Consider the following 21,720-nt stretch of genomic DNA (forward strand, 5'->3'; position numbering starts at 1 on the left):
CATTCTACTCATGTAAAAACACGCTGATTCCCGGGCTGTCCACAGGCCAGATTTATAAGGCGATTGGGCCTGATCCGGCCCCCAGCTCTTAGTTTGCCTACCCATGTTTTATACAAAATAAAAAAATTCCTTCCAGTAGCACCTTAAAGACCAACTATGTTAGTTCTAGGTATGAGCTTTCGTGTGCATGCACACTTCTTCAGATGCACACTTCAGAAGAAGTGTGCATGCACACGAAAGCTCATACCTAGAACTAACTTAGTTGGTCTTTAAGGTGCTACTGGAAGGAATTTTTTTATTTTGTTTTGACTATGGCAGACCAACACGGCTACCTATCTATAACATGTTTTATACTTTATGGATGCCACACACTCATATTACAAAGTATTTGCGTCCTGTGCGAGTTATTCTCCAATGTACTTCGCATCAATAAAAAAAACTAGGAGCGGCGCGAGCAAACGTTTTCCCTGTAAATGTCAGCCAAGAGTTTGAGAACAGCTTGCGACGGAGGTTTTCTAAAGCGCAGGCGGCGGGCTCCCTCTGGCGGCGGAAGCGGGGAGTGCGGCCGCGTGGGCGGGGGAAGGGAAGCGGCTGGATTTCCCCTTTCGAAAGCGAAAGTGGACGCCGGTTCGAGCCCCCGCGAGCGCCGAAGAGCTCAGTTCCTCCCTGGGAGACCGGAGGGCAGGTAAGGCGGGCAGGGAGAGGAAGGCCAGGGGGCTGTGGGGTGGCAGACCCAGGGTAAAGGCATGGGGGGAGGGTTGGCTGGGGGGGTGCAAATCGGGGAGATGCTGCAAAGAAGCTCTCGCGCAATGTTTGATTTCTTCTTTTTTGGGGGGCGGGGGTTACTTAATGTAAAATAATTTGTAGTCCCTGAGATCGGATCTGCATTTTAGCAGGGCTGGGGCGCACACAAACACACAATAAAAAATCGCCCCACAATAAATATTCCCCCACCTTTTAAAACCATCCCGTTTCAGTTTTATTTTCTGATCGGAGATGGAAAATAATAATAATAAGAACCCGGTTCCAGAAAGGGCAGCCCTGTCAGTCTCTTCGGAGCAAAATGCCCCAAACTAGAAAAGCCCCCAGAGTTAGAAAAGTGGCTTCTTCTGGGTCTTTAAAGGTTTTTATCACTTTCTGCGCAGTCTTGGGCAGTCTAATTCAGAGGTAAGAGTAACCCCCCTTGATTTCAGTAGGGACTTACTTCTGAGTAACGGGCCTCATGTGCACTATTCATTTAAGCTGTACTGTATTATATTGCCTTAAACAGTCATGTCTTCTTCCAAAGCCTTCTGGGAACTGTAGTTTCAGGCTGCAGAGAGTTGTTAGGAGACTTCGGTTCCCAGAGGAGTTTAACAATCAACCCCTTTTCCCAGGGAACTGAAGTTCTGTGAAGTTCATGCTGTTTTAAATAATAATAATAATAATAATAATAATAATAAATTTTATTTATACTCCATCCTCCCTGGCCAGAGCCGGGCTCAGGGCGGCTAACACCAGTAAAATTACAGTAAAAACATAATAGGAAAAGAAAAAAACCAATCTAAAATACAGGTTAAAATGCAGTTTAAAATGCAGCCTCATTTTAAAAGTAGCCCATAGATGTTAGGCTTGCTCTTTAAGTGCCATAGGGTAGCTTACGTCTGGCTCCTTCTTAAGCACAGTGCAATTTTTATTTTGCAAAGTGCTCAACAGTCATAGGATCATAGGGCTGGAAGGAAGCATGAGGGTCACCTAGCCCATCCCCCTGCAATGCAGGAATCTTTTGTCCAACATGGGACTCGAACCCACAACCCTGAGATTAAGAGTCTCATTCTTTACCGACTGAGCTATCCAGTAGCTGCTCTCATGAAAACCCACCAAGGCCCCATTAGGCTCCATTGAACACACTGGGAGTTGTTTCTGGGTGAGAATAGATGGGATTGTGCTACTTGCTGGCGAGGTCACTGCCATGCCCATTTTACAGATGGGGAACTGAGACTGACAGAAAGCATCCAGAGGGTGGGATTTGTGCCTGGTGTCCCTTTAGGCCAGGGATGAGGAACCTCAACCTGGTACCCTGGACTACAGTTCCCATCATCCTCAGCCATTGTCCATGTTGGCTGGCACTGATGGGTGTTGCAGTCTTGCCACCTTTGGGGGGAGTGTTGCATGGGGAGGTCGAATTCTGCTTTGGTGATGGTGATGATAATTTATTATTTATACCCCGCCCATCTGGCCGGCTCTCCCCAGCCACTCTGGGCAGCTCCCAACACAATATTAAAAACAAGATAAAACATCAAACATTAAAAACTTCCCTAAACAGGGCTGCCTTCAGATGTCTTCTAAAAGTCAGATAGTTGTTTATTTCCTTGACATCGGATGGGAGGACATCTTATTACGTTATGTACGTCGGAACTCAAATGGAATCTGTTCTGGAAGTCCGTTCAACTGTTCCACAACCAAGGTGCAGCTTCTGATTGGCTGCAGGAGCTTCCTGCAGCCAATTGGAAGCCCTGCTGGACGTTCAGGTTCCAAAGAACATTTGCAACCACAATACTCACTTCCGGGTTTGCAGCGATTGGGAGCCAAAACATTCGACTGCCAAGGCATTTGTGATCTGTATTATTGTGAACTGTATTATTATTATTGGTGCTGTTGTTGTACAACTGTATTATTATTATTATTATTATTATTATTATTACTATTACTATTATTATTGGTGTTAAATTTATATCCCGCCCATCTGGTTGGGTTTCCCCAACCACTCTGGGAAGCTTACAACATATATAAAAACACAACAAAACTTCAAACATAAAAAAAAATCCTATACAAGCAACCAACCAACCAACCAACCAACCAACCAATCAATAACAACAACAACAAGAACAAGAATAAACAGTTTACAGTTCTACTCAAAATAATCACCAACCCCTGAAGGAAGGTGAGGACAGGTGACCTCACCTAGGCCCGAAGTCACCCCCCACCAAAGCAGGCTCAAAGCTTCTCAGAGCTTTTCAAAATCATTTTTCTCAGCAGCTAAAAGGCATTAGCTAAGCATCAGAAACATTCTGCTTGCTGTAACTAAAAAGATTGCAACAAAGGTAGGGAACACAGTCCATTGCTTCTCAGGCCTTTCTGAGGCCTTCTGGCCTTGCTAAAGAACCACGTTGCAACTTACTTTCTGTCCGGGAACCATGCCAGAACAAGAGATTGAAACATATCTGAACACTCTGAAACCCCTTTCCTGGGAAGGGGGCCAAGAGTCCCAATAGTCCCAAGACAGCTTTCTGTTCATGCTCAGAGGACTCCTGAGGGAGGAGAAAGGAGGAGGGAACTGGAAAGGGGTAAATATGCTTGTGCATAGGACTGTGAATTTCGTGCACCCCGAGTAAACATTTGACCAACACCAACCCGACAAAAACAAAACAGAGGAAAATGTTTTAAACATTTTAGCCAGTTGCCCCAACCCAGCAACGTCCCCGTGGCCTCCCAGGAGCCTCTTTTGGCTGTTCAAGGTGAGTCTGGGCTCCGCCCCCTAGGCCAGGTGGAAATGGGCCTTGCAGCAGGGAGCAGGTCTCCCTTCCAGCACTCCTGGCAGCAGCAAAGTGTGGGTTAGGCTGCTGAGATTCTCCCTACACAAACTCTCTCTCACACTTCAGACTCTTAATTACACCTGGCCCTTCCTTCTCTCCCCAGACTCGGCCGCCATGATGCTGCCTGCCCCCTTGAAGCTGGCCGTCCCTCTCATCCTGTGCGACATGGTCCTCCTCCCCTTGCTAGATCTCCAGCGCTCCGCCTTGGCCTCCCTGGGGGTCCCTGCGGCCTGGCTGGAGGCGGCTCTGCGCCTGCTGGTTCTCTGTGGGGCCCGGGGGCTCCTCTCCCTGGCCCGGCCCTCCCAGATGCCCCTCGCAGGCCTGGCTGCTGTGAGCCTGCTGCAGCCCCTCTATCTCACCGTGGGGCACTGCTTTGGAGACCCTCCGTTCCTGCTGTCGTCAGCCCCTCGGTCCTGGCTCCTGCTGGGCTATGGGGCAGTGGTTCTGGCCCACTTCATCTGGGACATCCTGGGGCAAAGGGAGGAGGAGGAGGAGGAGAACAAGGGAGGAGAAGACAAGGCCACCCTCTGGAAGCTGGTGAAGCTCTTCCGCCCAGATGTGTCCTACCTCGCAGGGGCGTTTTTCTTCCTTACCACGGCTGTGCTTTGTGAGTAGGGTTGGTTTGCATGCGTGTGTGAGAGAGAAGTGAGAGAGATACATACAGTGGTACCTCGGGTTACATACGCTTCATGTTACAGACTCCGCTAACCCAGAAATAGTACCTCGGGTTAAGAACTTTGCTTCAGGATGAGAACAGAAATCGTGCTTCGGCGGCACGGCAGCAGCAGGAGGCCCCATTAGCTAAAGTGGTGCTTCAGGTTAAGAACAGTTTCAGGTTCAGAACAGACCTCCGGAAAAAATTAAGTACTTAACTTGAGGTACCACTGTACATATAATTTGGAAATAGAAGACCGTATGTTTGGTACACCTCCTTTCCACACAGGCTATAAAAGCTTTATTGCCAGTGAAATGTAAATAATGGCCTTGAGAGGTTGTAACTCAATAACAAAGACTGAATATGGAAAGGAAATAATCTGGTTTATGTACGGAAAGGAAGAGTCTCCGCTCAAAAGGTTCTCACAAACAGGCAGAGGCTGGAAACTGTGAGGGGATAATGCAGGGTCGAAAGAAGAATGAAAGATTTAAATTACTATAACCTCACTCGTCGTTATTTGATAAACAGTGGAACCTCAGTTGTTGAATATAATCCATTCCGGAAGACCGTTTGACTTCCAAAATGTTCAACAACCGAAGCACAATGGGCGGTAAGAAAATTCAATTGAGAAAATTGAGAAAACCCAGCGGAAGTTGTTCAACTTCCGAGGCGCATTCATAAACCGAGGTTCCACTGTAATTTTGTTTTATCTATATGCAGGAGCTGTTAAAGGAACAGCTGAGGGATGAGGAGTTTGCCGAAAAATGGATGTTAATTAGAGTAGGGCTGCCATATGTTAGGAATTTCCCGGACACAGCCAGGATTTGGCCGGGGTGGAAATCGTTGGAATGCCCGGGAAAATATGGATGTATGGCAACCCATGCAGGAAGTGTAGATTTTGGCAAAGTTCCTTATAAATAGTTTTTTGTGTAAAACTAAAAAAAAGCTGAACACCTTTCTGCAATATGGGAACTCTAAATTGGAGTTAGGTAAAGGTACCCCTGACCATTAGGTCTAGTCGTGACCGACTCTGGGGTTGCGGCGCTCATCTCGCTCTATAGGCCGAGGGAGCCGGCGTACAGCTTCCGGGTCATGTGGCCAGCATGACTAAGCCCCTTCTGGCGAACCAGAGCAGTGCACGGAAACGCCATTTACCTTCCCGCCAGAGCGGTACCTATTTATCTACTTGCATTTTGACATGCTTTCGAACTGCAGGGACCGAGCAATGGGAGCTCACCCCGTCGCAGGGATTCGAACCGCCGACCTTCTGATCGGCAAGCCCTAGGCTTCGTGGTTTAGATCACAGTGCCACCCACGTCCCTTAAATTAGAGATAAATCTGTAAAATATGTAGCATGTAAAAGGTGAAGGAATGGAATATATCTGAGAGTGTGGGGAATCCATTTTGGGGGTGGTGTGTATTAAATTAAGTTTACTTTGGTTTTGATGTGTTATAAATTTGAAGACGAATAAAAATTAATGGGTAAAAAGGAAATAAAAGACCATAGTTTAACGTTAGAAGGTTCCAAGCTCAATTTCAGATGGAGCCATGCCCCCCACCTGAAATCCTTGGAGAAGCTCTGCCTGTCTGTGCAGGGAGGTGTCAACGGGGTGAATGGGCTCTTCCTGTTTCCAAAGAGTCCCCCCTCCCTATTTTCAAAGCGCAAACTCTCTGCAGGTGAAACCTTCATCCCTTACTACACGGGACGCTTGATTGACATCTTGGGCAAGAAGTACGACTCGGATGCCTTCTCGTCCGCCATCTTCTTCATGTGCCTGGTGTCGCTCGGAAGGTGGGTTTCTTCCTGACCACACCCCCTGCCCAAAAAACAAAGGAGTCCTGGTTAGGCTTGGCTGGGGTGTGTGCAATTTTCTCATAATCTGGGGAGTTAAATTATTTCTTTGGAATTAAATTGAATTCAGAAAGCAGTTCGGGGGGGGGAAGGGGGTGCTTGAAGAACAGCTTCTACTGCAAAGGAAAGCCCCCACGTTTCCAGAATGTGACTCAAAAAGGTGATCACATCTTTTGGGGGGGGGGGCAGAAGCTCCAATTTTGCCATTTTGATTCCTACCCTCCAGAGTGGGACTCACACATTCACAGTTTCCTTTTGTAGAGCAGTCTCCATTTCTGTTCCAGCTCACTGTCTGCCGGCACTCGCGGGGGACTCTTCACGATGTCCATCTCCCGGGCCATCATCCGGATCCGAAGCCGCCTCTTCTCTTCTCTCGTCCAGCAAGACCTGGCGTTCTTCCAGGAGGTGAAAACAGGTGAGAGCCCCCTAGCTCCAAACCCAGGCCTGCCTTTCAGTCCAGCTCCCTGAGTGTCCTCTAGTCATAGCTGCCAACTTTTCCCTTTTTTAAAGGGAAATTCCCTTATTCCAAATAGGATTCCTCGCAATAAAAGGGAAAAGTTGGCAGCTATGCCTCTAGTGCACGTACAGAGCGCTTGTGGTGGTTCCTCCTTGCAACACCCCTGTTATGACTGGGCCTTAAATATTCCCATTTTATGGGTTGCATAACTGAGGCTCCATGAGGAACGTCAAGATGTGAGGCTTTCCAGGATTTGAGCTTGGGTCTCCCAAGATCCTGCTCCGGCACTCAAGCGCTTTTCATGTTTGTTTTTGCTGCCGAGTTCAGAGGTAAGGAATATTCTGCTGCCCTCCGGATATTATGGGACCCCCAACTCCCATCATCCCTAGCCAGCATGCCCAGTGGGCAGGGATGGTGGAAGTTCTAGTTCATCAACAGCGTCTTCTTTCCTTCATCTGTTCATCAAAGGACTTGATTCATCTATCGGTCGTTCTCTCCATCCCTCCATCTGCTAATCCACTAACTATTTCTCCTTTCCATCCTTTTCTTTTAAAAGTGTTTTTCTTTTCACTTTTTCATGCACAGAAAGCAATAGTCACAACAATCAGCAATAGAGAGAAATTCGTGTTTCTTCCTATCCTTGCAAGATGTTCTGTCTTTCTTTCCCCCAGTTGTTGCTGTTATCCGTCTTGCTTTGGGTGGAGCTTTTTAAAATGTTTTTTTTAAATTTTTATTAGAATGCACTTTCAATTTTTAAAATTTATTTAACATAATTGTTACAAAATATAAGCAAAATATAAGCAAAAGGGGATGCGGGTGGCGCTGTGGTCTAAACCACTGAGCCTAGGACTCAGAAGGTTGGTGGTTTGAATCCCCGCGACGGGGTGAGCTCCTGTTGCTCGGGCCCTGCTCCTGCCAACCTAGCAGTTCGAAAGCACGTCAAAGTGCAAGTAGATAAATAGGTACCACTCCGGTGGGAAGGTAAACCATGTTTCTGTGCGCTGCTCTGGTTCGCCAGAAGCGGCTTAGTCCTGCTGGCCACATGACCCGGAAGCTGTACGCCAGCTCCCTTAGCCAATAAAGCGAGATGAGTGCCGCAACCCCAGAGTCGGTCACAACTGGACCTAATGGTCAGGGGTCCCTTTACCTTTATAAGCAAAATATTGCAAATGCATACATACATACATACATACATACATATATCAATTAAGCACATATATATGAAGAAAGGAACAAAAGAGAAGAAAAGAAAAAAAGAGGAAGAAAAAGTAAAGAGAAAAGAAGAATAAGAAAAGTTGGAAGAGTTTCTTCCAGGTTTATTCTACAGTCTTGCTTAAAATGTATATAGGAAGTGCAGTGTAAGCGAAGGAAGTCAATCAGTGAAATTTTATTATTATTTTTGTATCGAGATATTTGTAGAATTTTTAGAATGCGCTTTTGATCCCTCCGGTCTCCTGGCTCTGAGCGGCCTCTCCTTTCGCCCCACAGGAGACCTCACCTCCCGCCTCTCTAGAGACACCACCATGATGAGCCGCTGGGTGCCTCTCAACGCCAACATCTTCCTCCGCAGCCTGATCAAGGTCTGTGGGCTCTGCGCCTTCATGCTTGGCCTCTCGTGGCGCCTGACGTTGCTCACCCTCGTTGAGGTGCCGGTCATGCTGGCGGCCCAGAAGGTCTACGATGCCCGCTACAAGGTGAGGGGGCCCTTGAGGGCAGGCGGGGGGAGACTGGGAGCTGCGAGTAAACGATAGGGGAGCTGCTTCCCAGGGATTGCTGTTCCCTATTTTCCAAACCTTTGAGAGATAGCCCCTCCCTCCGGACGAGAGGCAGGGTCCCACCAGAGGGGTAACACCAATGCCACACATTTAAACAGTCAAGGCTTCCCCCAAAGAATCCTGGGAACTATAGTTTGCTAAGTGCAATGAGAGTCATTAGGAGGCCACTCGCAGAACTACAGCTCCCAGCACCCTTAACAAGCTACAATTCCCAGAATTATTTGGGGGAAGCCGTGACTGCTGTAAGGGTGCTTTATAAATACAGTGGTGCCTCGCAAGACGAAATTAATTCGTTCTGCGAGTCTCTTCGTCTGGCGGTTTTTTTGTCTTGCGAAGCAGGGCTATTAGCGGCTTAGCGGCATAAAAAAAAGGGGGGGAATAGGGAAAAAACTCACAAGAACTCACAAGACGTTTTCGTCTTGCGAAGCAAGCCCATAGGGAAATTCGTCTTGCGAAACACCTCAAAAACGGAAAACTCTTTTGTCTAGCGAGTATTTCGTCTTGCGAGGCATTCGTCTTGCGGGGCACCACTGTATATGGTGTGGATGTGAGAAGTGGGAATAATAATAATAATAATAGTTGTTGTTATTTATTTATACAGTGGTACCTCAGGTTACATACGCTTCAGGTTACATACGCTTCAGGTTACAGACTCCGCTAACCCAGAAATAGTGCTTCAGGTTAAGAACTTTGCTTCAGGATGAGAACAGAAATCGTGCTCTGGCGGCACAGCAGCAGCAGGAGGTCCTATTAGCTAAAGTGGTGCTTCAGGTTAAGAACAGTTTCAGGTTAAGTACGGACCTCCGTAACGAATTAAGTACTTAACCTGAGGTACCACTGTACCCCGCCCATCTGGCTGGGTTTCCCCAGCCACTCTGGGCAGCTTCCAACAGAACACCAAAATACAGTAACCTATTAAACGTTAAAAGCTTCCCTAAACATGGCTGCCTTCAGGTGTCTTCTAAAAGTCTGGTAGTTGTTTTTCTCTTTGACATCTGATGGGAGGGTGTTCCACAGGGAGGGTGCCACCACCGAAAAGGCCTGGTTCCCTGTAACCTCGCAGTGAGGGAACCGCCAGAAGGCCCTCAGAGCTGGACCTCAGTGTCTGGGCTGAACGATGGGGGGTGGAGACGCTCCTTCAGGTATACTGGGCTGATGCCGTTGAGGGCTTTAAAGGTCAGCACCAACACTTTGAATTGTGCTCGGAAATGTGCTGGGAGCCAGTGTAGGTCTTTCAGGACCGGTGTTGTATGGTCTCAGCAGCCGCTCCCAGTCACCAGTCTACGGAATAGATAGACATACAGTGGTGCCCCGCAAGACGAATGCCTCGCAAGATGGAAAACCCGCTAGACGAAAGGGTTTTCCGTTTTGGAGGCACTTCGCAAAACGAATTTCCCTATGTCTTGCGAGTTCCTGCGGGGTTTTTTCCCTCCCCCCCCTTTTCCTAAGCCCTAAGCCACTTATCAGCTGATCCGCTAAAAGCCGCTAATCCGCTAAGCTGTCAATGGGCTTGCTTCGCAAGACAAAAAAAACCGCTAGACGAAGAGACTCGCGGAACGGATTAATTTCGTCTTGCAAGGCACCACTGTAACATTTTACAAGGACAGGAAGGGATACCATGGACGGAATAACTGACACACACAGGAGGAAGATATAGATATAGATATAGATATAGATATAGATATAGATATAGATATAGATATAGATATAGATATAGATATAGATATAGATGATATTGATATAGATATAGATATAGATATAGATATAGATATAGATATAGATATAGATGATATAGATATAGATATAGATATAGATGTTTGAATGCTTCACCTATAGGTTTATAAATCATTTAATGTGTCAAGACGAGTGGATGTCGTTAATATTGCAGTTGTTGAATAAGGGATTGTTATTTTGACTAGAGTGTAATTTAGATGGATGAGATTTTGGAATGCAGAAACAAAGCATATCATCAAACCCATCAATTCTAGCACACGGGAGGCCACCCAAATCATATAATTTGGCACCTGAATGATTGGGATTAGTACTTGTCTAATAACTTGGCAATGTTATAATGAGGCTACCACTGGATTATTGTAACTGAAAACTAATAACAATTATTGTTTAAAAAAAGAGAAGTGATTTCCCCCAAGGAGCCTTTGTGTTTGACTCTGCTTGTGAGGCCAGCTGTTGTGATTTTTAACCTTTTGTGACATTTGTCTGTTTTTAGCATATTGCATATTTCCACTGCTGCTTGGTTTTTATTTTTCTATGCTGCCTGGATTTTTTTTTTTACATGACAGGGAGTATATAAATATTTTAAAATAAATGGAATGGAACGGAGTTATGGCCGATTTGCTGGTCTCTTTGGTTTTGGTCATGCTGTGGACCAGAGATAAGGAGCCTGGTGCCTTCGAGAGACCGTTGGACTACAACTCCCATCAGCCCCAACCAGCAGGCCAATGGTCAGGGATGCTGGGAGCTGTAGTCTGTTGAACCCTGTTGTCAATCAGTCATGTTAATAATAATAATAATAAATTTTATTTATACCCCACCCTCCTCAGCCAAGGCTGGGCTCAGGGCAGCTAACAAGCAATAATAGAAACAAGTTGAATGAATACAACTTAAAAACAAGATTAAAATATAATATTAAAACATGTTAAGGTAAACTAAAGCACACTCCCCTAAAGGAATCCTGGGAAGTGTAGTTTGTTAGGGGTGAGGGATAAACTACAGTTCCCAGTGTTATTTTGGGAGGGGGGAAATGGGCTTTGAACATTCTTTCAAGGAACGGTGCGCTCGTAGCCTGAAGCAATGGGATCTTGCAGCCAAACCCAGTAGTCTGCACCCCTCTGGCATTTAGCGCAGACTCCTAAACTCTCCCCTTTGCTTTCTGCAGGTTCTTCTGCAGGCGATCCAGGACTCCCTGGCGCGTTCAGGGGAGGTGGTGCGGGAGACGGTCTCCTCCATGGAGACGGTGCGCAGTTTCGCCACCGAGGAGGAGGAGTCTGAGCGCTACGATGCGGCCTTGGCCGAGACCCACCGGCTGAAGGACCGGAGAGATTGGGAGAGGGCCGTCTACTTGCTCCTCAGACGGGTGAGTCCTTGGGGTCTTGTGTAGGGGAGAGGCTTGGGGGGGTCAGAAAGGGGACAAGCATCCTCCCAAGGACAGCTGTGGCAGGAGAGCTTTCTGGAAACGGCACCCCTTTCTTTGGTTCTTCCATTGTCCAATCAGCTTGGCAGCTTTTTCAAGGTCATTGTTCACGTTGGAATATCGAGCGTTGGTGGTGTTATGTATTCAGTGGTCTGTGTTTGCCTGAGCTTGGGTCTGGACTAAGGATTCTGAGCTCCTGTGTTCGGATTCGATACATGATATCCAATCACAGAACATTTCAGGATTTGGGTCTTAAACTCTGAGTCATGATTTGCAGCTTAGAAGTGTAGACAGCCAATCACGTTGGGAGTGGGCCAGGCCTTCAGAAATGTATATAAGCAGTTGCTTTGCCCCTGTTGTCCAGTTCTGTTAGTTTAATAACGGTTCTTGCTGTTATAACTGTGTCTTGCCTCATAGGAATCCACCTACAGGTTGCTTGTAGTGTCTTCATACTGGCCAGTTTGTTTATGGATGTACAGGGTGAGGAGGTATGGCAGGGTGCAGAATCAGGCCCACTGGCAGGCAAGGCCAGTCTCACATGGGGAATTCAACATCCTACAATCCCTTCTCATATACCTAAAAAGCTAAAGGGACCCCTGACCATTAGGTCCAGTCGTGGCCGACTCTGGGGTTGCGGCGCTCATCTCGCTTTATTGGCCAAGGGAGCCAGCGTACAGCTTCTGGGTCATGTGGCCAGCATGACTAAGCCGCTTCTAGCGAACCAGAGCAGTGCACAGAAATGCCGTTTACCTTCCCGCCGGAGCAGTACCTATTTATCTACTTGCATTGGCATGTTTTCGAACTGCTAGGTTGGCAGGAGCAGGGGCCGAGCAACGGGAGCTCACCCTGTCACAGGGATTCGAACCACCAACCTTCTGATCAGCAAGCCCAAGGCTCAGTGGTTTAGACCACAGCGCCACCCGCATCCCTTCTCATATACCTACCAGTGGGATAAATCAGGCTGGTAGGTGAAAGGGCCTTTGTGCTGGTGACCCCACAGACGTGGGACGCTCTTCTAGGTGGGGGGCACATGGCCCCCTTTCTTTCAGACCTTTAAGTGCACTCTGAAGACCTCCCTGCTCAGTGCTGTTTTTCCTTTAAAAGCTTTTAAAACTGAGCATTGCTTGCCAAAAGGCCTTCAGTGGGTTGGGCAGAGCGGTCCTCTGTCATAGCCCAGCCGGAAGCTCCAAAATAGAAACAAGAGGACGGGGGAAATCACGAAGAACTTTCCAAAAGGATACAGGCCTATTTAATTCTGATTTAAACTGGGTGCATCTTTGACTCTTGGAGAACCTGGGAGGGAGGGAAAAATCTGTCAGCGTCCATTCTCCTGGTTTCTCTCTTTTTGCAATCTTAAATTCTGTTCTTCACATTTCTGCAGCGATTTGTGAGTTTTCTTTTTTAGAAACACACATGAGCATTTCATTTCAGAGTGGCTTTCTTCTAATAAACAAAAGCAGTTTCAAGTAATGGGCACATTTCTGCAAGCATTTCCTCTTAATACACATTTCTTGGCTGGAGCAGTGCATTGCCAAATTTGGAGAAGTCTAAATTTCAAAGTCTGCCTGTCTTTAGGTTTGTGTCTCGTTTCGGGAAAGTGCAGATTTGATAGATTCTCCTTTAGAGACCAACTGAATTGAATTTCATCTTGGAGGGGAAAGGGGTGAGCAGAACAGCCAAGCCATCAAACGTGGCTACGAGGGTGGCTGCCAGTCCTCAAGATCTTCCCCCGAATTTCTCTCTGTAGCTCCTGCAGCTGGGTCTGAAACTGATCATGCTTCACTCTGGGTACCAGCAGATCCGTTCCGGCCTCATGACCCAAGGGAAGTTGTTCTCCTTCATCCTCTACCAGATGGACTTCGGGGGCTACATACAGGTGGGTGAGAATCCGCGACGGGAGGCTGCAACAGCGCTGGCATTCCAGCCTTGAATGGCATTCCGGCTATTCCGCAACTGGAGTCACGCCTTCAGCTTTTTAAATGGGTGTTATGCTCCTGCCCTTCCCTTCATACTCCACATACTGTGTCCATCTGCTGCTTCTACATCCCTCAAAGAGCTGCCTTATATTGAGTCAGACCACTGGTCCATTGGGTTCATCATTGTCTATGCTAACCAGCAGCAGCTCTGTAGGTTTGCTGCCTCAGGTGGCAAAATGTCTTGAGCTGCCGGCAACTCCCATATTGGCCTTGAAGGGCCAGGGCCTAGATGGTGCCAAGGTCTTCTCCGCTGGTGATCCCTCATAGCCGAGTAAGATTGGTCTTAACATGGTCTTAACAGTGAGTTCGTAGGTTTCCGGGCAGGAGCTGATCACAGTGAGGGTTTTCCAAACGTGCCTCCCTCTTAGCTAGTTTCTCCCTTTTGTCCTGAATTTGAGCATCTTCAAAATCCATGACACCTTTGGTAAAGGCTGTTCTCCAATTGGCGCATTCACAGCCCAGTGTTTCCCATTTGTCGGTGTTTATACTTCATTTTTTGAAATTTGCCTTGAGAGCGTCCTTAAACCTTATCAGAGCTCTGCCTATTCCCTTTCAATTATACGACACGGGTTTGCTTTGCTGGCTTCTCTCCCCTCTTTTTTTCTTTTTAAAATTCCTCTTTTCGAATGCAAGGTTGTGTTATGTGTTCTGGCAACCCCAGGAATTTGCACCATAGAACTTTGTGAACCCAGCGTTGTAAATTTTAACAAAGCCTTGCAGTCCTCACCCTGATTTCCTGTTGGCTATATCTCCACACTTTGAAAACTGATTTTAAGGACTTTTAACCTTCAAAACCTCTGAATCTCTTACAATCCTTTTTAATTCATAGAATCATAGAATCCTAGAATCCTAGAGTTGGAAGAGACCACAAGGGCCATCGAGTCCAACCCCCTGCCAAGCAGGAAACACCATCAGAGCACTCCTGACATATGGTTGTCAAGCCTCTGCTTAAAGACCTCCAAAGAAGGAGACTCCACCACACTCCTGGGCAGCAAATTCCACTGTCGAACAGCTCTTACTGTCAGGAAGTTCTTCCTAATGTTTAGGTGGAATCTTCTTTCTTGTAGTTTGGAACCATTGCTCCGTGTCCGCTTCTCTGGAGCAGCAGAAAACAACCTTTCTCCCTCCTCTATGTGACATCCTTTTATATATTTGAACATGGCTATCATATCACCCCTTAACCTCCTCTTCTCATTCCTCTGACCCCCTATATTTTAAACAAACTGAAAGAGAGGGGAAATTGCTGTTGCCGAAGAGACTATGTTGAAAGAACGTCCCGTTTGGTTTTTATCTTTTTACCCTCCTCTCTATTACCTCCCTCTCCACAAAGTAGCTGTAGATAAATCTGGACTGGATGAGACTGTGGATTTGGGACTCCACCAATTGATCCAAGACATACACTTTGGCTGATACATGCTGAATTCCAGAAATGAGAAGAGCAAAAAGACCCAGGTGTCCCGATACGGATAGAGATTCACGGTCTTTAATTCTCAAGCAGAGTAACTTGGACAATTATTTTCTGCCTCTTAAAGAGTCCATATCACCACCAAAAATAAATAAATCCCTTTTTCTCTCTGCAGAGGAGACACTCCCTGGATTTAAGAGGATAAAGCGAATACTCCCCTAATTGTGGGATTGTGAAATAAGTTTAGCATATTGACAAACCTCCTCGTCTTGCTCTTCTTTCGCCCCTCACAGACCCTGATGTACATATACGGAGATGCGCTCAGCAATGTGGGAGCTGCAGAAAAAGTGTTTGACTACCTGCACCGGGAACCGTCCGTTCGCACTGAGGGGGCGCTGGCCCCGGACTTCCTCCGAGGTCACGTCTCCTTCAGGAACGTCTCCTTCTGCTATCCTTCCCGCCCTGATCTTCAGGTCTTAAAGGTACATGGCCAAGAGTCCGGTCCCCTGAGGATGTTGGAGCAGAGAATCTTAGCTCAGTGGTGCTGGGAGGCAGTTTGAGATTCTGGACTTTATGGCCTTATGGGGAGGCCTGTCTCTTTAAGTGAGAACGGGGACCCCCTTGATTGATCGCCCAGTGCAGTGGGCCAACCATTTGGGCCAAAGGTTCAAAGCAGCATCATACCACTTTAAACAGTCCTGGCTTATCCCAAAGCATTCTGGGAACTGTAGTTTGCTAAGGGTTCTGAGGGTGGTTGGGAGACCCCTTATTCCCCTCACGGAGCTACATTTCCCAGAGTTCCCTGTGGAGAGGAGTGGCTTGTTAAAACCACGCTGGGAATTTTAGAACGGTCTTTCAAACCCCATCTAGGTTTATATCAGTCTGGTGGCTGTGAGTTCCATAGGTAAATCACAGCCCTGGTTTTTTCTCTTTTCCTTGTTTCTTCTGCGCAGAACGTCTCCTTTGAGCTCCGTCCCAGGGAGGTGGTGGCACTTGTGGGTCTCAACGGCAGTGGAAAGAGCACCTGCGTGGCACTGCTGGAGCGCTTCTATGAGCCCCAGGCTGGGGAGATCCTGCTGGACGGGGTCCCGATCCGGGATTATGAGCACAAGTACCTCCACAGCAAGGTGAGCAGGGAGCCCACAAAGTGTGGCTGACATCAAACTCCTGTTTCCTCTTCATTATTTATTATTTATTATTCATTTTATTTATTGAATTTAAATTCCGCCGTATGCCCTCAGGTCTCAGGTCAGTTTACAGAATAAAATCATAATATAAAACCCCACAATCCATAATCCATTCTACCTTATGGAATATGCAGAAATGGCAAAACTCTACTGGAAGAGTAAGAAATCGAGTTAACAAGTTTTTTTTTATAAAAAGAATGGAAATGGTTTATTGAATATTTACAGATAAATTGTAAACAGATTAAAAACACTGGCAGGGTTAATGTAATAACCTGCAGCTACATAAGAGTATATAAAGAAGATAAATAAGTTAATTTGGATAGGCAGAAGATACTAACAATAAATTTAAGGAACTGCATAAAGAGGGGGAAGAAAGTCAAGTTTTAAAATGTCAGAATCATTGTAAAATCAGTGAAATGTATCTGAAAAGTATAAATGTTTTTTTAAAAAATCCATAATCCAAATAAAAACAACAGCCCAATAACCCCCCCCAAAAAACCTACATTTTAAAAGGACATAGGCTCCCAAATTATTCATTTACCTCACAAAATTTATATACTACTTATTTGTAATAAAACCTCAAAGCAGTTAGCAAGAAGATACAATTTTAAAAGTTGAAAACAACTATTTACAGCATTGAAAAATAATTAAAATCAACCATAAGCTAAACAAACAAAACCCAGGTTGAAATGCTTGTTAGTGTTCCCCAAATTTTGATAGGGTTGCCTGGACATGTATGTTTTAGCAGGCACTGAAAAGAATACAGCAAAAACGTCTGCCTGATGTCAATTGGCAGGGAGTTCCAAAGGATTTTTGGGATGTTAGAGGGTTGTCAGTGCCACGGGGATGGCGGTTCTGTTTTTCACAAAACAAGAAGCATATTTTGCAAAACAGGAAACGACAGGGTGTGGCTGAGCACTGGAGAGGAAACGTGGGTTGCAAAAGGCCATGCCCACCAAGTTTTCGTGATACACAAACACTTCCCAGCCTGGTACTTAAGCTGTAAATTGTGGTTTTTTTCCAGGGGAGGGTGACCAGAGACGAGTTCCCATAAGGAGATGCTTGCAAGGAATAATTGTGGCTGTTGAGCCTTGAGAAGGGATGGTTCAGAGGGGATACGAGAGCCTCCTTCAGATATTTGAAAGGATGGAAGGCCCTGCCCCTTCCTGTTCACTCAGTTTCTCATCTTTCCAACTTTAATTTAGTTCTGTACATTAATGCAGCAATTTGTGGCTTTTGCTTTTAAAAATCTGCATGAAAATTTTTCAATATTTCAGTGCAAATCTCTCCCAATGAACATGCTATTGTCTGCAGATTTGACTAATACACACATTTTTGCAAGCAATTTCTCCCAATTAAAAAGCATTTTTGTAGGCTGTTTTCACTAAAATCTTCATTTCTTAGGCACATTTTTGTAACGCTTCGAGTTGGGAAACAGGGTTGCAAAATTCAGAGAATTGTGAATGTTGAAGGTTTGCCTGTGTTTCAGTTCTTATATTATTTGAGAAGGTGCAAATATGGTGGAGTGTGCTTTAAATGCAAAATGAATCCAATTTCTCTCTAGTCGTCACACCTCATTCTGCCTGCAGGTGGCGCTGGTGGGACAGGAGCCGGTCCTCTTCTCTGGGTCCATATGGGACAATATCGCCTATGGGGTGCAGGATTGCAGCCAGGAAGAGGTGGCGGCTGCGGCAAGAGAAGCCAACGCCTTAGGCTTCATCAATGAGCTGGAAGGAGGGTTCGCCGCAGGTGGGTGAAACCTCTTTCCTCCTGTCTTCTTTTGTCTCTGCTGGCCTGATTCTTACCCTCTCTGAGATAACATGAATTTCTGTGGCCCACTGAATTCCTCCAGGAAAATTGGTGGGGCTCCAGTCTCTTGTGACAATTGAGAATTCCAGACTCTGAGCCTCAGCTCCTCTTGTCACTGTGCCCGACCCTCCACCCAACTGCTCACTCCATCCCATCAAATGAACCCAGGAGTTCGGGGTCCTCCTTGACCTGCGACTCGCCTTTTGTACCCCTGCCACCACTCCCACTCCTCTGGCAACCAGGCTTTCTTTTCCCCTCTTCCCACCCCATCTCTCTCGTTCTTGCCTCCCTGCAGATGTCGGGGAGAAGGGAGGCCAGCTGTCCGCAGGGCAGAAGCAGCGCCTGGCCATCGCCCGGGCCCTGATCCGGAACCCAAAGGTCTTGGTGCTGGATGAGGCCACAAGTGCTCTGGATGTGGAGAGTGAAGCGGCCGTGAGTGTCAGGGGGGCGGCGGGAATTGTGGTCTAAACCACTGAGCCTCTTGGGCTTGCCGATCAGAAGGTCGGTGGTTCGATTCTCTGCGACGGGGTGAGCTCCCATTGCTCCTGCCAACCCAGCAGTTCAAAAGCACGCCAGTGCAAGTAGATAAATAGGTACCACTCCGGCGGGAAGGTAAACAGCGTTTCCATGTGCTCTGGTTTCCGTCACGGTGGTCTGCTGCCCCAGAAGCGGTTTAGTCCTGCTGGCCACATGACCCAGAAAGCTGTCTGTGGACAAACGCTGGCTCCCTCGGCCTGAAGCGTGATGAGCGCCACAACCCCATAGTCACCGTTGACTGGACTTAACCATCCAGGGGTTCTTTGCCTTTACCTGTGTTATTGATATTTATAATATTGATAAATGGACTTGCATTTTCCAGTGCCAGTCAGCTTTTAGACCTTATAGTTTCGGTTTTTTCCATCATTATTTTTCCAGTTTGGCCAACCTTAGGATGACAAAATTATATCTATCCTGGGCCGCATGTTATTCTGCCACCCAAATGCTGGGCTACCTAACATGCGCAGTGGATGTGGAGCACTCCATGCTCTATATCCTTGTGTGGGAAAACACAGGAAGATCCATAATGCTCACAAACATCTCTCAATCTCTGTCTTTCTCTGACTCGTTCTCTTTCACACACAGAGAGAGCCAATGGTGTGTTAGACTGGGACGCAGGTTCAAATCCCCACTCGGCCTTGAAGCTCACTGGGTGACCTTGAGCCCACCCCTGCCTCTCAGCCTAGGCTACCTCGCAGGGTTGAGAGGAAGAGCCCCATATACGTCACCTTGAGCTTCTTGGATATAAACCTAATAAATAAATAAAATAAATCTAAGAGGGGGTTTCTGGCTTCTTCTCCTAGATCCAGCAGTCATTGATGAGCGGCCAGGCCAGGGCAGTGCTGGTGATCGCTCACCGGATGCAGACGGTGGAAAACGCGAACAGGATCGTCGTCCTGGAAGGTGGGGAGGTTGTGGAGGAGGGGACGCACTCTGAGCTGATGAGCCGGAGGGGCCCCTATTACCGCCTGGTGCAAAGGAGCCAGGCTGAGTGACTTCCGCACAGGCTGAATGGTCTTCTGGGATACCCCTCTCGAGGTGGTCATGTGTGTGGCATAACTGCGTTTAGAAGGTGGTCTCTGTGCCTTCTGCTGAGTGGGACCTTGGGCCACAGCCCCAAAGTCCTGCCATGATGGGGCAACTAGGAGACTCACCCAATTGGCTGATCCTTTCTGAGTGCAGAAGCCTCGGTTTAGGAAGAAAAGTGGGTGTGAGCCCCCCTTTGGAGAGAGATGAAGGGGGGAGCACCCCTGGTCATCACTAAGCAGCTGTCAAATACAGTGGTACCTCGATTCTCGAACATCTCCACTGACGAACGTTTCAGAGCCCAAACACCAGAAACCCGGAATACATTCGAGAACCGAGGTACCACTGTAGCAGGAAATTTGGAGTATCAGAAGCCAGTTCGGGAGCATTGGAGAGGGGGGAGGTATTTTTTTTTATCTGAGAATACAGCTCAAGAAATGCAGGTTTCTTAAGGTTCTGCTTTTGATGAAAATAATGAAGAATCCTGTGAGATTTTTTAAAAACCTGGCTTCTAAGGAATTTGCATAATATGGACATTTGCCCCCAGAGAACTTAAACTGTGACTTTGAAAGTCTTGCCCCCAGACTTCCATTTTTGAAACTCCCCCCCAAAAGCTTCTTTCCAAGCAGCCTTCTACTCAGAAGTAAGCCCTACTGAGTTCAATGGGGCTTACTCCCAGGTAAGCGGATGGAGAATTTCATCTCGAGTTGCTTAAAATATGGGGTCTGGCTTCTTTCCCAATCCTGTCTCTTGGTCTCGTATCTCTTAGTGTTTCTGAGTATGTTGTAAAAATATCTTAAGGCACTTTTGGTCTCTTGCTGTTGATTGTCCAGGACTATGATGGCATGAAAGCGGCGTTTTGTAAAATAAAATGTGTGCATGTGATAACTCTTTGAGGTTTGAAATTTTGTGTCTTTGGGGGGTTGCATAATGATGCCTCTTCTAGGGTATGGGAACACAAGAGGCTACTGGATTAGGCCAAAGGGAGCCCCACTAGTCCGGGGCTGGATCTACACAAGATCTGAGTGCTTGAGGGACACATTGGCCTGCCAAATGGCTGCCAGGTTTCTCAGCTAGAGGAGATCCTGCTTTCAAGGGGAGAACACTCTGCCTTGTACAGAGTGAGGCCATGTAGCTCAGTGTTGTCCACTGACTGGCAGAGGCTCTCCAGTGTTTCAGGCAGGAACCTTCATCTCAGCCCTAACTGGAGACGCCAAAGATGGAACTCAGAGCCTCTAGCTACAACAAAATTACCAAGAGATGAATCCATTTATTCACTTTCTGGAGACGCTGAAAGACATTCCTGTTAACCCAGGTGTTGGGTAGCTGACAGGTGCTGCCTAGGGCTGGGCGATGTATTGGTATATTGTCCGAAAACCAGTTTGAAGTCCATATCATGGTATCAGTTTCATAATTTTTGACCTAGCACATGTATTTTTGCCTCGGCCCAGTATACTTGAAGGAGCGTCTCCACCCCCATTGTTCTGCCTGGATACTGAGGTCCAGCGCTGAGGGCCCTCTGGCGAGAAGTGAGGTTACAGGGAACCAGGCAGAGGGCCTTCTCGGTGGTGGCGTCCGCCCTGTGGAACGCCTCCCATCGGATGTCAAGGAAACTAACTTTTAGGAGACATCTGAAGGCAGCCCTGTTTAGTGACGTTTTTAATGTTTGATATTTTATCGTGTTATTAATATTCTGTTGGGAGCTGCCCAGAGTGTGTGCTATCCGAAAATGCAGGAGAAACCGTGAAGCCAGCTGATGCCTCTACATCGCTCCATCCTTATTTCAGACATTGTGATATATCAATACACTGCAATGTTTAGCCGGTGATATATCATGATGTTGGAAACCAGATATTGCCCAGCGGTAATTCTGTCCAGAACACAAGGTGCTGGTAATCTCTCCTGGGCAGAGTCCCAATGTTCTGCTCTTGATCTGTTTGTGGTCTGCCCATTGAGACATCTGTGAGGAGCCTGGACCACATGGGCCATTGGTTTGAGTCATCCAGGAAGCTCCTCTTAGATTCTTCACAGGAAGGGTATTCCAACTGTTTAAAGTCATTTTAGGGTGCTTTAATTTGTTTTAAATTATCTTATTTTCAATTTTCATAATTCAAATCTTTTAAATTTAATTTTAAATTTAAATGGTATTGCTTTTAACATTTTGATGTTTGCTGCCCCGAGCTCCTTTGGGAGGAAGAGTGGGATAAAAATTTAAAATAATATTTTGGGGGTCTTTTCATCTCAGTGGGAGAACTTCCTCCTGGGATTGTGGACTTTTGGAGCAACCCTGCCTTGGTTGCCACCACCCCCTGCCC

The 21,720-nt window shown here is 46.8% G+C and overlaps 2 protein-coding genes across 3 annotated transcripts in view; both read left to right on the plus strand.

Moving 5' to 3' along the window:
* Positions 1 to 21,720, plus strand: part of LOC310837292 (uncharacterized protein) — a 530,615-nt gene that overhangs the window by 73,842 nt on the left and 435,053 nt on the right. The window lies entirely within an intron of this gene.
* TAP2 (transporter 2, ATP binding cassette subfamily B member) lies at positions 552 to 20,293 on the plus strand. 2 transcript variants are annotated; one of them, XR_014560508.1, is made up of 13 exons: positions 561 to 685; positions 3,679 to 4,182; positions 5,908 to 6,022; positions 6,367 to 6,497; positions 8,028 to 8,233; positions 11,211 to 11,408; positions 13,213 to 13,341; positions 15,140 to 15,328; positions 15,800 to 15,973; positions 17,623 to 17,782; positions 18,138 to 18,274; positions 19,183 to 19,659; positions 19,922 to 20,293. XR_014560508.1 is itself a non-coding variant. In XM_083723811.1 (12 exons), exons 2-12 carry the CDS (start codon positions 3,690 to 3,692, stop codon positions 19,372 to 19,374), a joined length of 2,124 nt encoding a protein of 707 aa, XP_083579937.1. In that variant the 5' UTR covers positions 552 to 685; positions 3,679 to 3,689; the 3' UTR covers positions 19,375 to 20,293. The 2 variants fall into 2 exon arrangements, 1 of the variants encoding a protein (XP_083579937.1); XM_083723811.1 differs by having other exon boundaries at positions 552 to 685; positions 19,183 to 20,293.

Source organism: Podarcis gaigeae, assembly GCF_964106915.1.
Source record: "Podarcis gaigeae genome assembly, chromosome: 2".
NCBI lineage: Eukaryota > Metazoa > Chordata > Lepidosauria > Squamata > Lacertidae > Podarcis > Podarcis gaigeae.

Bases quoted from the DNA above. Each gene is read 5' to 3' on its own strand.
- TAP2 (XM_083723811.1), top strand. From the start codon at position 3,690: ATGATGCTGCCTGCCCCCTTGAAGCTGGCCGTCCCTCTCATCCTGTGC. The intron at 6,498-8,027 runs GTGAGAGCCCCC...TTCGCCCCACAG, and splicing joins CTTCCAGGAGGTGAAAACAG to GAGACCTCACCTCCCGCCTC. The intron at 13,342-15,139 runs GTGGGTGAGAAT...CGCCCCTCACAG, and splicing joins ACTTCGGGGGCTACATACAG to ACCCTGATGTACATATACGG.